The following is a 16,871-nucleotide window of genomic DNA, read 5'->3' as shown; positions in this document are numbered from 1 at the left end:
TGTTTTGACATACTTCTTATAGTTTGAAGCTTCCACATATTTTCCTCCCAGTCCTGCCCACAGAAGTCTTCCACAGTGACACTGCTCACTGTTCCAGGGTCCACTCCTGTAAACACATGGCAGATTTATAACTGGTAAAAAGACATATATAGAACAGAGCAAACTTTTTTTCTTCAACAAGAAAATTTATAATTTAATAGAAAGCAAGGTACTGTATCTATAAACAATTTCCATGCAGTAAAAATTAACTATAAAAATGACAATGAGTAAATCAAATAAAACTCCCAAAAAGGCTTTCAGACCAACTCCCCAAATCCATCAGGGTTGGAGAGAGCCGTGCAGAATGTGTGCTTGGCCATGTGTGGATTAAATGTGTATGTGGTTAAGTTTTCTGATCCCTATGAAACATGATAATTGTATGATTTAGGATTATATGCATTCTAAACAAATGCTTCATCTATTCTACATTCAGCCTCTAAAGCTCCAGTGTACAGTACATGCTTCAATCCCATACCTGCTGAAGAGGAACTGAGTACAATGAAGTGCTAATTCTGTTGCTTTTTACAAATACTGCAACTGAGACACAAGAAAGTTAAACAATCATGTGGGTTACTTCATGGAAAAGGGACTTTAGTCTCTTAAGAAAACAATGACTAACTATGAAAAGCCGACACAGATCGATAATTTCATCATCATCATTAATTTTCATCACACTTTCGTCCTACATCTGTCTGTGATGAACTATTTGAAATAGTTAACTTGATCGTAATTTGTAAACAACTGATTATTTACAATTGAATAGGTTTTTTGTAGAAAAAAAACTATATTTTACCTAGTAGTGCCCTGACATTAGATGGCAACAACTGATGGCATTAACATTTAAATACATCCTTTGCCTAACAGAATGATTTAAGGCTCTTGATTATGTAAAAATATCACCATTTCATTTGAGTGACCCAGATGACACTTTCCACTTTAAAGTATTCAGGAAGCCATCCACGTGATCACACAATCACCCATTTTGACCATTGTACAGTGAGTGTGTTAATGGCTGTAGATGGTCCTTCCTTGAAACTAAACACGTGTAAATCTGAAGCGCTCAACACCTCAAAACCATAGACAGTAAAAAAAAAAAAAAAACGCGCCACAGTGGCAACCTCCGGTGTGTTTCACAAGACCATCACCCTCCCTGGAAAAACAAGTTGATAAGTACTTGAGACGATCTGTACCTCATTGGCTAATGTATTTACCAATGTATGCGATCAAGAGACTTTAAATAAATATAGTTATTTAAGGGATACATTTAATTATTTAAGGGATTGTTTTTTAGTTGGGCAGCGATATAAATACCCTTGTATTTTGTGCTTAATGTCGCTTTTTTCGATCTCTCTTTAGGTTCACAACACGGTGCATGACGCAGGGAATGATAAGGTTACCTAAAGCCTACATTTTGTCTTTACTTAGTTACGTACGCCATTCGTTTAGCACCTCTGACTTACTGTATGATAAACTGGTTGCTTATCATCTCCAGTCTAACCAGTTTAAACTGTTAAGTCACGCTCTCCTGTAGAACATTCCATACTTTGTTGATAACCATCACTACTGCTTGCAAAACAGAACAACCACTGTTGTCCGGCTGAGCCTGAGTCACATGCTTCAGCCAGCTCATTTTGCCCTTGGCGTCATCTGGTTCCACCCGTTCAGCTGTTGCAATACAAGCCCAGACAAAGTCCAGGATAAGATCAGAGCAGAAAAACTTGTTTTCTTCGAAACAGGCCGAACTGTGATATATAAATAAACTGTAAATATAGACTAAGTCATGTATTCAGATGGTCTATAAACATTAGTCACATGACTTTTCTGGGGTGTTGTTAAATTAATAACAAGAATAATAAAGCATGGGTTGTTATTGATATCCAAAATGAATTTAAACTGATTTGTTCCGACAAAGTTATGTCTTATATATAACTTTATATAGATACATTTGATGTGATGCCAAAAGTCTTCCATCACTGACAAAGATATTCAAAAAATATGGTGAAACTTTTTAACATAGGCCAGTTATATAAATATTAGCATTGCATCTTATTTCTTAACATCCTTTATTTGTATTGTCTGGTGTAAATATCAGATTAAATTATAGGCAGGAATATATTGAACGTTTCAAGTGATACGCACACACTCCTGAAAGTTCAAGGTACACAAGATCTGGATCTGAACAAACACTCTTTTGAGTACAGTGATGTGGCAAATCATGTGACATTTATCAGCACGTGTCAGGCCATAATAACCAGGAAATTTCTAGTGAATTTATGTTATGTATTTCCTGTAATTTCCTGTTCCTTCAATAGAAAACAAATCTTTGCTTTTAAGAACACAAGAAGAGCAGTGAGGTAAAAAAAAAAAGAGATCTCAAATTTTTATTAACATAAATGCTGACCAACCTGTGATATTATTAGATCGCTTTCATATGCCAAGTGTCAGTGAGTTAAGATGGAGACCCAAATGTAACAGCAGACAAGACCATATCTATAATCCTAAAAACATACTGATGACACCATCTTAAAGATCTAAGACATCTTAGATAAAGACATCTTAAAGTCTTCCTTTACCTCATTGTTTTTTCAATATGGGAGTGAAATAAGTCTATAAAATCTATTTTCAAGAAAACTTGCTTAGTTGGGTGAGATAATCTTGTAACAGCTGTTCATGCTCACGGAAGAAGGAACAGGGACCTTGATTCCACAGTGATACTAATCCACTAAGTGGATGACTGTCCAGATAAACAAAGCTCAAAGAATGGTTTCACAATACAGTCTCCTTTTGAAGTCCAAGCCAGTTAATGTTTACTCATCTGGGGTAATTATTTTATGGTAACCTATTTTATTTTAACATCGCACCCAGAGTACTGTACGTTCTGGTAAAAGAAACAAACTGCTTACAGTGGGCGGTAACCAGCAATACCTCAGGGAAACCTCAGAGCATAATTAGAGCTGGTTCAACTAGTTTGTAGTTTTGTTCAAGCATGCTTGTCCTTTGCCATGGTAACATATAGTCAGATGGGTGTACAGTATAGAAAAATTAATGAAGCCATGAAAATTATAATAACTTTAGTATTAGACCTTTCTGTAATAAAAGAGGATAGTGCCAAGACTAACAAAGTAAAACTAACAAAATACCATCATTTTTATTTATAAGTCAGGTCCTACTTTGTAACAGTGGTGAATGTCTGTTACCTTAGCCAGAGAAAATGACCTACATTACTGCAACAGATACTGCAGGCAGCACGTCTGAGGTCAACTTGTTTCAAAGCAATGCCATCTGTGTCACACATTGCATTCTATAATAAGTGCGCTGGTTGACACAACTCTTCAAGTCAAGTCCAAGTCTAGGCTAAAACACAAAAATGGAAGCACAGCTACAGTGAAGCTGATTTTTGTAAACCATGTTTTTGAGCAAACAACAGCTTGTCATTTTTGAGCTATAAGTATGCTTTAAAAACACAAAAACAAAAACGTGCAGAACTGGTCATTTAATAACTTTAGCAAGGGATTGTAGTTTTTGATACAATTATTAGCAAAAATATTAAATCTTCCAGACTATTCTATTTGTGTATTACTGCATTACATAGCCCTGCTGTTTGCCTGGCCCAGATTCCAAAGATCTGAATGTCCAATAGCAAAGCGAACAAACAACCCAACCAGCCAATCACTGCCCGATCTTGTCATGTGACGTACCATGAACGTCACTCCCCTGGGTTGTATAAATACAGTAGCACTCCAATCCTCCGGCAGATTTTCTGCGAAGAGGAAACATAGATTTTGTGAAGATATATCAGAGTCTACAAGCTTTTCTAAAAGGTAAGAATGAATATACAATTGGTTTGAGGATATTTTTCAAGACGTTAAGAAGATATTCTTAATGTGTCGTTATATTATACTGCTTATTGTCGGTATTTTTAGATGTATAAGTTAGACAAACTGTTATTAAAAATTATTTAAATCAAAGTTAGAAGCGTAACATCATAGGTTACGTTAAACAAATTGATGTGTTTGCTTCTTATCAGTGAAGGTATTATATTCGTGCTTTAAGATCGGGTTAAGTTTCGTCAGATATAATTTTGCTGAATCATAGTACTGTTTGAACAAAGAGCCCGGATGTCACTGTACCGCAGCCATGTTAGAGAAAGGAAAGGTTGTATGGTGTTGCGCAGTACAGTTTTTAAATAAAATAAAACATACTTTTTGAAAACCATTTAAGATTATTATTATTAGATAACCTAGTGTGTTATACTTTGATTATGTAACGTTAGTATATAATAATTCATAAGACAGTTTAGCATTATATTATTAAATATTAATTAATAAAATATTATTATTATTATTATCATTAAACTTTATTTAGTGCACCTGTAGCTCAAGCGGTAGAGCATTGCGTTAGCAGCGCGAGGTTGTGGGTTTGATTCCCAGGGAACACATGTAAGATTAAAAAATTTTTTTGCCTGAATGCACTATAACGTTAAGTCGCTTTGGATAAGTGTCTGCTAAATGCGTACATTTATTTATCATTTATATAGGCGTTTTCTACTTCCAGTATTAAAGTAAAAAAAAAAAACTATTTGAAAAAATGTATTAATTAAATTTTCATGCTAATAGTGTAGTAAACTGTAAACCATGATAAACTTATTATGTAAGACTTATTACTTCTGCCCTGAATTTGTGCCATTATTTGCGGTTGATCGAGCTGCCTTCAAGCTTTTCTAGTTGACCTAATACAATTGAGGTGTAATTAAATACTTGACTTGTTCTAGCATAAAAGTGTGAGGTTTTTTTTGTTTAGTTTTTTTCTTCTGAGTTTTGTTTGGGGTTTAAAAAATCTTTCAGAAACTTAAGTCATTCATTTATGAGCTCTGCTTTCATTTTGCTGTAAATTAATGTGTACCAATAGGATTAAATTAGTTGATGCATGTTTAATGTGTTTTTATTAATAGATGCAGATCTTTGTCAAAACCCTCACTGGCAAGACCATCACCCTTGAGGTTGAGCCAAGCGACACCATTGAGAACGTCAAAGCCAAGATCCAGGACAAAGAAGGCATTCCCCCTGACCAGCAGAGGCTGATCTTTGCCGGCAAACAGCTGGAAGATGGTCGCACACTGTCTGACTATAACATCCAGAAAGAGTCCACCTTGCATCTGGTGCTGCGTCTCAGGGGAGGCATGCAGATCTTCGTCAAAACCCTCACTGGCAAGACCATCACCCTTGAGGTTGAGCCAAGCGACACCATTGAGAACGTCAAAGCCAAGATCCAGGACAAAGAAGGCATTCCCCCTGACCAGCAGAGGCTGATCTTTGCCGGCAAACAGCTGGAAGATGGTCGCACACTGTCTGACTACAACATCCAGAAAGAGTCCACCTTGCATCTGGTGCTGCGTCTCAGGGGAGGCATGCAGATCTTCGTCAAAACCCTCACTGGCAAGACCATCACCCTTGAGGTTGAGCCAAGCGACACCATTGAGAACGTCAAAGCCAAGATCCAGGACAAAGAAGGCATTCCCCCTGACCAGCAGAGGCTGATCTTTGCCGGCAAACAGCTGGAAGATGGTCGCACACTGTCTGACTACAACATCCAGAAAGAGTCCACCTTGCATCTGGTGCTGCGTCTCAGGGGAGGCATGCAGATCTTCGTCAAAACCCTCACTGGCAAGACCATCACCCTTGAGGTTGAGCCAAGCGACACCATTGAGAACGTCAAAGCCAAGATCCAGGACAAAGAAGGCATTCCCCCTGACCAGCAGAGGCTGATCTTTGCCGGCAAACAGCTGGAAGATGGTCGCACACTGTCTGACTACAACATCCAGAAAGAGTCCACCTTGCATCTGGTGCTGCGTCTCAGGGGAGGCATGCAGATCTTCGTCAAAACCCTCACTGGCAAGACCATCACCCTTGAGGTTGAGCCAAGCGACACCATTGAGAACGTCAAAGCCAAGATCCAGGACAAAGAAGGCATTCCCCCTGACCAGCAGAGGCTGATCTTTGCCGGCAAACAGCTGGAAGATGGTCGCACACTGTCTGACTACAACATCCAGAAAGAGTCCACCTTGCATCTGGTGCTGCGTCTCAGGGGAGGCATGCAGATCTTCGTCAAAACCCTCACTGGCAAGACCATCACCCTTGAGGTTGAGCCAAGCGACACCATTGAGAACGTCAAAGCCAAGATCCAGGACAAAGAAGGCATTCCCCCTGACCAGCAGAGGCTGATCTTTGCCGGCAAACAGCTGGAAGATGGTCGCACACTGTCTGACTACAACATCCAGAAAGAGTCCACCTTGCATCTGGTGCTGCGTCTCAGGGGAGGCATGCAGATCTTCGTCAAAACCCTCACTGGCAAGACCATCACCCTTGAGGTTGAGCCAAGCGACACCATTGAGAACGTCAAAGCCAAGATCCAGGACAAAGAAGGCATTCCCCCTGACCAGCAGAGGCTGATCTTTGCCGGCAAACAGCTGGAAGATGGTCGCACACTGTCTGACTACAACATCCAGAAAGAGTCCACCTTGCATCTGGTGCTGCGTCTCAGGGGAGGTTCAGATATTTAAAATGACAGTCTCTGAAATGGACATTTAATTATTTCAGCATCCCCTGTTCATGCACTCAACACATTGTCCCCTCTTCTCTCCATACTTTATTACTGAATCCAGTTATTTTTATTACTACTTCTTTTTTTTTTTTTTTTTTTTTTTTTCTCCACCTGTTTTTTTTTTTTTTTTTTTTTTTTTTTTTTTTTTTATGACAAAATAAAAGCATTGAAATGTATGATTGTTTGCTTGTTTTTGTGCACTACTAGTAAAATATCTGGTAAAAATGTAAATGAGTGAAAGAAGACATTTAGTTTTATGAAAAGAAAAGAACAACAAGCACATAATTGTTGTAGCATGCAAAAGGGACCAAGCAAGTCATATTTGATGTAAAATTTTAATTAAATTAGAAGTGGTTTTATCTCCTAAGCCTGTTAAACTATACATTTTTGGATCCTGACACTTAAATGATAACTAATTACTAGACATCTTGTTTTTAAAAGCTACATGGCAGCTGCCTAATTTCTTGCTGGTATTTGGGAGACTCTAGGGTGAAAATCTATTCTGGGCGTGTCTGTGATGGGCCTGTTAAACAGCTGCTACTATAAATGGAAAAGTGGTAAGATGGTGCCACCAAGTGCCTGTTCTTCTAACCTGGATAAAATTACAAGGAAGCCTTGCATAATCCTTAACAAATTGTATAACTTGTATGCTGCACTTGTTTGCACCTTTGTTGGTTCAGTGGTCCAGACCTAAATAAATTATTTAAAAAAGAAAGTAAAATTTTTAATAAAGTTGTATAAATAATTGTAATATTAAATCGAAATTTGGCCAGCAATCTCTATAAACAGGGCTTGACATTAACTTTTTTGCTCACTAGCCAATGTGGCCAGTAGTTTTCCAAAGTTACTAGCCACACAGCATTTTTACTAGCCACATTTTTGTTGTTTGAAATTACCTGATAAAAGTTTACTATGACATGCTAATATTTACTTGAACTAGATTTACAACCCTTTTAAATGTAAAACCACTGAACACACCCAAATCAAGACTACATAGATGTATAACAATACAGGTCTTTATCATTAACTCTGATAAGGTTGTGTGTAAAGCTCCCTTTTTAAAAAAAATAAATAAAACATATTAAAATAAAGACATAAAAAATAGCTTCTTATTGCATAATAAAAGTGGTGCATGGATGTAGAAGATTAATAAAAAATATAAAAAACTTAACTGAAAAAAATACTTTAGCATTAGAAACACTGTCTGTTAAAATATCAGACTCAAAATTACTTTATTGAACCACACTGGGAGATTCTTTGTTACAAGTTGCAATAGAAAGTAGGTCCGTTTCGAAACACCACGAAAAATGCATGCCATAGTTTGGACAAAGTTGCTTTTATCTTCATTAAAATTTGAGGGGAACGTTCCTCTCACCACAAAGAACACCTTTCAGTTTGTGTCATTTTTGTGCTAAGGCCCTTATAATGACTACTGGTTAGGGTGCAACCCTCTACGGACACCATGGCAATTGAAATTGCCATTGGCTAGTAAATACTTTAGTTTATTCACCAGACTGAAATGGGATAAGGAGACAAAAGGTATACATCTGTATAAGTCGGGGTTGAGAGAAATAAATATGGAAGTAGAAAGGAAGATTCCATAATATCTAGGCTTCGAATAGGGCACACATGCCTTAATTACTCACTGTTTATCATAGGAAAAAGAGAATCTGAGAATTGTGATAAATGTAGATTGTCAGAAACAGTTGAACGCGTGTTGATTCACTGCACAGAATACAACAAATAAAGAATCAATTTTACAGAAGCATTAAGCTACATAGGTATAAATGCATTGTCAGTAAATGTATATTTCAAAACACACAGAAAGAAACAAGGATTTTTAGTGCTTTAATGAGGTATCTAAGAGAAACAGGATTAATAAACAGAATATAAAAATGGGGAAGGTAGTTGTTTTTTTTTTAGGAGGTATTTGATTATTTGCTTCACTCATTTAACGCTTCACACTCCTGTCCAGTTGGTGGCAGTGAATGCACCTTTTAGATGGTTTGCCGACCGCCATAAAACTCTGAAAGAGAAGAAGGAACGCTGTTATTTTGAATTTGAAAGGAAAATACCATAGACAGTAAAAGAAATGGACACAGCGACCCCATTGGATTCAACGAAGCAAGTGAAGTCAATTAGAAGCATGCACTTCCTGGGGGTTGAGCGTACTGCGCAGACTCAAACTGAACCTGATGACATAAATCTCACGTGAGCAACCTGTACCCAGCAAACATGCCCGTGCGGGCCCACTGCGGGTTTTCTGTGGGACAGTGTGGGCAGAGCAAACCCACACTAAACCCACGTGGGCCCCGTGCGGGCCCCACAGCAGTTTTGCCCACAGGGGGCCCCAAGCGGGTTTTGTGTGGGCAAGCTCACTGTGGGCTTACCCACACGAAACCCGTTTGGGGCCCCTTGTGGGTTAGCCCATGCGGGCCCACAGCGGGTTGCCCTTTTGGGCCCCCATGATTGTTTTCTGTGGGCAAGCCCACAGTGGGTTTGCCCACACGAAACCCGCTTGGGGCCCCTTGTGGGTTAGCCCATGCTGGGCCCATAGCAGTTTGGTCATTTGGGGCCCTATTGGGATTTTCTGTGGGCACCCTGGGTTTTTAATTTTTTCATAATATATGTGTGTGTTAAGTGTATATTTATTATGTTTAAACATAACATATTTTTCTTAAATATATACATGAATGTGTTTGTATTTATATCCATTTACATTTAATTGTTTAGCAGACGCTTTTATCCAAAGCGACTCACAAATGAGGATAATGGAAGCAATCAAAAACAACAAAAGAGCATTGATATATAATTGCTTTAACAAGTCTCAGTTAGCTTAGTACATGTAGCAAGTTTTTTTTAATTTTTTTTTATTATATAATAAAAAGAAAACAGGTAGAATAGAGCAAGCTAGTGTTAGAGGCCTTTTTGCTTTTGTTAATTGTATAATAAATAACAAGAAAATAGATAGAATGCAAAAATAATGGAACAGTTAGTGTTATATATTTATTTTGAGAAAACAAGTAAGTAAATTTATAGAGTTTAAGTCTAAATGGGGAACTTGTAGCATCTTGTAGCAGAACTTCACTTGTGTTAGCATCCCATTGACTCCCATTTCTTTTTGGCGTCACTTTGACAGCGAATAACTTTACATCTGAGGCGTTTAAAGACTCTTGGAGACATTTGTCCATTATTTATTTCTAAAGATGCACGACAATGTATAAAGGGCTCCATTACCTTTTATGTTAAATTATGGCCCCGTAGAAACAGTTTTTGTAAAAATAGGCTAACGATTACGTCATAACCACTCGACTCTCTGTCCCACGAAAGAGAAATTACCGTACAGACAAGAGGAGAAGCTCACAGGCAATTAACTTAATATGGCATACTGGCGTTACATTTTAAAATACTATACAAAATAATTAATCAGAATACTTACTCCTGCTCACTCACGCCAAAGAACTCCCCGCTCAAGCTCACCGTCTCTGCGAGATTAACGATGGCAGTTTGCACGCACACCTACTAGAAGATTTACATCTGTCAGACAGGTTGCCGACGTCATCAAGGTCAGTTTGAGTCTGCGCGTCAGAAACGCTAAAAATGGGCTTAACTTGTCTCAGTTGAGTTCCAATGGGGTCGCTGTTTCCATTTCTTTTACTGTCTATGGGTGATTCAGATTTCTCCTGGCACAGCAATTAGAAGACGTACAGGTTGCTCACGTGTCATTTACGTTATCAAGCTCAGTTTGAGTCTGCGCAGTACGTTCGACCCCCAGGAAGTGCTTGCTTCTAATTTACTTCATTTTTCTCCATTGAATCCATATACAGGTTGAATCCAATGGGGTCGCTGTGTCCATTTCTTTTACTGTCTATGATACCGCCCAGCTCCGCTCAACCAGGTAAGCTTTTTAAATTTCTAACTTAATTTCTTAATTTTTCATTACAATTTGTAAAATTCGTCAAAATAGTTGTGAATTAATTATTTAATAGGAATTAATTAACACATTTTAATTTTGATTAACAATGTTGCTAGTGGCGTTTTTAAATAACCAACGGTTTTAACGGCAGACTTCCGATTTCCGTTTTCTGAGGTAACATAATCTCTGGTAATATATCCTTTCAAATTGCACATAAATTCATTAAATTAACATTGATTTCAGCCATTGCGGTGTTAATTGGGTTTTGTTTACTTTTCTGTCTTCATGTTGTTTTACAGTGAGCAGTAACGTGTGACAATCGTGCACCAGAGAGACACGGGGAGAGCGAGAGATCCAATTGCAGGTATTTATTAAGTATAATCCAAATCCTGGTCGAACAAGCCAAGGTCAAAACCAAATAAGCAGTCCAAACAAATAAACAAATGAAACAAAGTAGGGAACTGGAAAAAGAAAGGAACAGGAACAGGAACTCGGAGGACGAGAAGACAATGAAGACAATGGGAATACAAGAAGGCTGGCTACATGAAGGATAAGGACTCCATACAAACAACAGGAAAAGACTGGAATATATAGGGAGGCTAATGACAATAGAGTGCCTGCACCTGGTGCAATTAACAGGAGTGTAATCACTGTGAAGACAGGAGCACAGACTAGAGGAATTCTAGTGCCTACGGTGAAGTGCCTAAGGGGAAGTGAGCCCACTAGTGGACACCCAGAGAAACAGAGACTAGACAGCGTGACATTACCCCCTCCTCCACGGAGCAGCTGCCAGATGCTCCACCCGAACCCAAGGAAAAAACAAAGACACAAAGAGACCAGGAGGGAGGTGGAGCGGCGGAGGATCAGGGGGAGGGACGGAGGGCCAGATAAAATGGTAAAACAGAGACAAGAGGACCAGCTAGAATGGGGAAACAGAGACAAGACAACCAGTTAAAATAGGGAAACAGAACAAAGAGAAGTGCAACACAAAACAAGGAGTCCTGGAGGGTGGTGGACCGGCGGAGGATCAGGGGGAGGGATGGAGGGCCAGGTCCTTAGAGGGAAACAGAACGAAAGACACAGACAAGAAACCCAGGAGGGAGGTGGACCAGCGGAGGATCAGGGGGAGGGACGGAGGGCCAGGTCCATAGGAGGAAACAGAAAGAAAGACACAGACAGAAGAACAACAAAAAATAAACACAAAAGCACAAGTCCAAGAAGGACATCACTTGACGCCCACCAGGGCGGAGCAGAAGACATAACCATGTGGTTGGGACGGACGCCCCCCAGGGCGGAGCAGAAGACCACCACAAATGTGTGGTCAGGGCGGAAGCCCCCCAGGGTGGAGCAGAAGACCACCACAACCGTGTGGTCGGGACGGATGCCCCACAGGGCGGAGCAGAAGTCCACCACGTCCATGTGGTCGAGACCGGAGTCCCCAGGGCGGAGCAGAAGACCACCACAACCGTGCGGCCGAACCAGATGGCCCCCAGGGCGGAGCAGAAGACCACCACAACCGTGTGGTCAGGACAGACGCCCCCCAGGGCGGAGCAGAAGACCACCACAACCATGTGGTCAGGGCGGAACAGAAGACCACCACATCCGTGTGGTCGAACCAGACGCCTCCCAGGAAAGAGCAGAAGACCACCACATCCTTGTGGTCGAGGCAGACGGACCCCAGGGCGGAGCAGAAGACCACCACATCCGTGCAGGCCGGACCAACAGGAGGACAAGTCTGGTTGGGCAAGTCTGAAACATAGAACATGAACATGTTAAGGGTAGCCTCTGTGGCCACAACAGGAACAGACGGGTGCTCAGAGAGTTCGACTGAGACATGACAAGTCTCTGGAAGTTCCGCAGAGGCGAGGAGAGACTCTGGTAGTTTAGCAGAGACATGGAGCAGTTCTGGTAGTTCATCAGAGACGTGGAGAGGCTCTGGTAGTTCCACAGAGAAGTTACGAGACTCTGGTAATCCCATGGTGTTTATACTGGATCCCAGAAGATCGGTGCTGACTTGACTCTGCTCATGAAGATTATTGGTGACTTGCATTTGTTCATGAAGATCATTGGTGACTTGTATTTGTTCATGAAGATCAATGGTGACTGGCCTTTGTTCATGAAGATCAGTGGTGACTTGCCTTTGTTCATGAAGATCACTGGTGACTTGAATTCTCCCATGAAGAACCCCGGTGACTTGACTCTGTCCTTGAAGATCACCAGTGACTTGACTCTGTCCTTGAAGATCATCAACAGTGACTAACCCTGACTCTGGAAGGCAGACAGTGACTAACCCTGACTATGGAAGGTCAATGGTGACTAACCCGACTCTGGAGGGTCCATGAGCACCTGACTCAACTTTGGAGGGTCAACTGGAACCGGACTCAACTCTGGAAAGTCAACATGCACCTGACTTGACTCTGGAAGGTCAACAGGAATCTGACTTGATTCTGGAGAATCAACTGGAATGTGACTTGATTCTGGAGGGTCAACAGGAACCTGACTCGACTCTGGAGGGTCAACGGGAATATGACTCGACTCTGGAGGGTCAACAGGAACCTGACTCAACTCTGGAGGGTCAACGGGAACCTGACTCAACTCTGGAGGGTCAACGGGAACCTGACTCAACTCTGGAGGGCCAACGGGAACCTGACTTGATTCTGGAGAATCAACTGGAATGTGACTTGATTCTGGAGGGTCAACAGGAACCTGACTCGACTCTGGAGGGTCAACGGGAATATGACTCGACTCTGGAGGGTCAACAGGAACCTGACTCAACTCTGGAGGGTCAACGGGAACCTGACTCAACTCTGGAGGGTCAACGGGAACCTGACTCAACTTTGGAGGGCCAACGGGAACCTGACTCAACTCTGGAGGGTCAACGGGAATATGATTCGACTCAGGAAAACCCACTGTAGCTGCCATCCTCTGCAGTGGCTCTGGGCTGGCGGCCACCTTGTGCAGTGGCGCTAGGTTGGTGGCCATCTTGTATTGTGGTGCTGGTTCAGCAGACGTGATGTGAACAGTCTCTGGATCAGCAGACGTGACGTGAACACTCCTGGGAATCTCTAGGATCTTTGACAGCATGGAGAAATAATCCAAAAATGTCTCAGCGTTCATCTTGGGCGTTGGCGCTGAGCTGGCGGCCATCTTGCACCGTGGCGCTGGGCTGGTGACCCCTTTGTGCTGTGGCGCTGTGCTGGCGTCCATCTTGCCTCGTGGCGCTGGGTTGACGGCCATCTTGTGCTGTGGTGTTGGGCTGACTTCCATCTTGCCTCGTGGTGCTGGGTTGGCGGCCATCCTGTGCAGTGGCGCTGGGTCAGCGGCCATCTTGTGCAGCGGCACTGGACTGGCGGCCATTTTGTGCAGCGGCGCTGGCTAGACAGACTTGCGCCTCCTCTCCCCTCTCCGTCCACAATGGGGAGACGGCGGCTCGCATCCGAACCCAGGGTCGACGGGAGGCCACAGTGGAGAGCGATGTCGGAGACTAGACAGCTTGACATAACGTTAGGCCTAATGTACATAACGTAGTCTAATGGAGTTAGGTTAAGTCCGTATAATGTCTCTTATAAAGTCCTTAATAGCAACATAAACGAAGATTAATATAGCATAATACAATACCTCGGCTACACACGCTTATCAAATCTCGTTGTCATTAATGTATGGCTGATAGTTTTTATATAATAATAATTTTTATGTACATTCATTCATACAAACCTATGTAATATTTAAGTGATTATTTATTTTTTCTCCCTTATACATTCTCAGATATTAAACCATATACTAGGGGTGCTCCGATCACGATCGGCCGATCGTTATGCGTATCTCCTCAGTAAAGCCGGTTTTCTAATCAGCGGTTAATTCCATCAGGTGCGTGATTTCACATAGAGCAGCTGTTACTACACAGAGCCGTTGTTAATAGAGAAGATGCGCAAATCACGTTAATTTTCAGCGTTTATTGGCCCATCTTCTCAGTTAACAACGGCTCTGTGTAGTAACAGCTGCTCTATGTGAAATCACGCACCTGATGGAATTAACCGCTGATTAGAAAACCGGCTTTACTGACGAGATGCGCATTAACGATCGGCCGATCGTGATCGGAGCACCCCTACCATATACCATATATATATTTTTTTTCAACTTTAGTTTTAATCCATTAACATAATGTTTGTCTTCTCTCTTTTGAGTATTGATTGCCATCTAGTCCTGATTACAGAGTTAAGCTCCAGTCTCAATCCTATATTGCTGAAGCAGGTGATCGAGGTCTTCAGGATCACCACACACTTCAGACAGGTGTGTGGACAGACTGCAGATAAACTCGGCAGGACGCTGGTCTTCCAAGACATCACTGTTGTAAGTGATCAACCTAGCAGTCATCCTGAGTCTCTTCTCAATGGTGTAAAAATACAATAAAAATACATTTTAATTTGTATTGATATATGCAATATTTCACTGATATTCATTGATGTTTCCTCTTTTTTCCATTTAGTTTTGTGTCAGATGCAGATAAAGAGTCACTAGGAACAGGTCACTGCATCTTTTTGTAATGTAAGTACACTTTAATTTGCTTAAAGCTGCATATTCATGCATCAAGTTAAAGTCATTAGTTAATTTTTAAAGTGCTAATTTTTCCAAAAATGAAAGGTCTGTCATTTACTTATACCTGTATCACTTACTGTATTACAATAATAAGCTATTTTTATCTGTGACTCAGACTCAGTGAACACTATTGTCTCCTCCTGCGAAAAACGAGACCTTTAAAAAAAAAGAAAGAAAGAAAAAAAAAATTACTGACCCCAAATTACTGACCAGTAGTGTATATTGTTATTACAAAATATTTATATTTTAAAAACATAGCTTCTTTTTTTTTTTTTTTTTTTTATTCATCTAACCCTAAAAAAGTATTACATGTTCTGAAAAAATATTAAGCAGCAGAACTGTTTCCAACTTTGATAATGAAGCATCAGATTAGAATGATTGCTAAAGGATCATGTGATAATGATCCTAAAAATTCAGCTTTGCATCACAGAAATAAATGATAATTTAAAGTATAATACATTTAAAAACAATTATTTTAAATTGTAATAATATATCACAATATTACATTTTTTTCTGTATTTTTGATCAAATAAATGCAGGCTTGATGAGCAGAAGAAACTTCTTTCAAAAACATTAAAAATAATTGTTGTTTTCTTTCTCAGGTAGATGCTGGAATAAAAAGCAGCCATGCTACAGCATCTAAAATGGAGACTTATATTAAAGTGGCTCTGTAACATAAGAGACTTGGGACGGTGGAAGGAGCAGAAGATCAGAGATCAGGCAGAGCTCTACTGGTGCCCCTTAGGGGATCGATTTATCTATAATTATCTATAATATCTACTTAATGTTCTAATGAAGTTAAAATTGTTCATTATTCTGTTTTATAAATCTTTACAATATATTCTAGTGTTCAATAGTTTGGGGTCAGAAAGTTTTTTTTTTTTCTTTAAGATATTACTTGTATTCAGCAAGGGTGCATTAAACTGATAAAAAGCAACAGTAAAAACTTTTACATTGTTGGACAAAAATCCTATAAAAAGAAATAAAAAATGCTGCTCTTTTAAAACCTCTAAAGTAACCTGAAAAAACATATTAATGTAACCAAAAATGGAGCAGGACAACTGTTTTTGAGATGCTAAAAAATAAAAATAAAAAGTTTATTGAGCACCAAAACAGAATATTTTAATAATTTCTTTTGGATTGTATGACACAGAAGACGAGTAATGGCTGCTGAAAATTAAACATCATAGTAAAACAGTATTTTTTCCCCCAGTTATTTATAATTGTAATATTTCATAATGTTACTGCTTTAACTGTATTTCTCATCAAATAAATGTTTTGGTGAGCATAAGAGACTTGTTTCAAAAACATTTACAAATCTTACCTATCCTAAACTTTTTTAAACTGTTTTTCTTCATTTATTACATGGCCGTGAATAAATCTAAGTATTTGAAATTTATGACTCTTTAATTTATGAATTATAATTATTCTGCTCGTGATTTAGTAGTAATATTGCAGGTACAAAGTTTTATTTGTTAATGCCACAAAGGCCCTACACAGGTCTATGTCCACATTTCCCTCCAAAGTGTGGGCATACTGTGAGGACTGCTGGGGCCCTAGATCCACATTTTCAGCTGGGACGCTACTTAGGATGAATAGAGGGCACACTTTTGGCCCACAGTATTCCCACACTCTCCCCACTCTCCCCACTGTGCCCACACCCAGCCCACACTGTGTACAAACCTGTGTTCATGTTATGGGCACACAATTGGTCCTATTG

At 40.1% G+C, this 16,871-nt stretch overlaps 2 protein-coding genes and 1 long non-coding RNA gene across 3 annotated transcripts; all 3 read left to right on the top strand.

Annotated features, from left to right (window-relative positions):
• Nucleotides 1-3,700: 3,700 nt before the first annotated feature.
• Nucleotides 3,701-6,815, top strand: LOC127957979 (polyubiquitin-C). The gene is made up of 2 exons (XM_052556742.1): nt 3,701-3,860; nt 4,991-6,815. The coding sequence occupies exon 2, from the start codon at nt 4,991-4,993 to the stop codon at nt 6,596-6,598; it is 1,608 nt and encodes a 535-aa protein (XP_052412702.1). The 5' UTR covers nt 3,701-3,860; the 3' UTR covers nt 6,599-6,815.
• Nucleotides 6,816-9,300: 2,485 nt separating this feature from the next.
• On the top strand, nt 9,301-14,032 carry LOC127957983 (uncharacterized). The gene is made up of 2 exons (XM_052556747.1): nt 9,301-10,537; nt 10,855-14,032. Exon 2 carries the CDS (start codon nt 11,595-11,597, stop codon nt 12,306-12,308), a length of 714 nt encoding a protein of 237 aa, XP_052412707.1. The 5' UTR covers nt 9,301-10,537; nt 10,855-11,594; the 3' UTR covers nt 12,309-14,032.
• Nucleotides 14,033-14,723: 691 nt separating this feature from the next.
• Nucleotides 14,724-16,546, top strand: LOC127957016 (uncharacterized). The gene is made up of 3 exons (XR_008153686.1): nt 14,724-14,905; nt 15,042-15,100; nt 15,754-16,546. It is a non-coding gene; the product is annotated as an uncharacterized LOC127957016 (long non-coding RNA).
• The last annotated feature ends 325 nt before the right edge of the window (nt 16,547-16,871 follow it).

The sequence above is a fragment of the Carassius gibelio genome, chromosome B5 (genome assembly GCF_023724105.1).
Source record: "Carassius gibelio isolate Cgi1373 ecotype wild population from Czech Republic chromosome B5, carGib1.2-hapl.c, whole genome shotgun sequence".
NCBI lineage: Eukaryota > Metazoa > Chordata > Actinopteri > Cypriniformes > Cyprinidae > Carassius > Carassius gibelio.
Note: the sequence above shows the minus strand (reverse complement) of the source record. Positions and strands in the feature narration are given on the sequence as shown.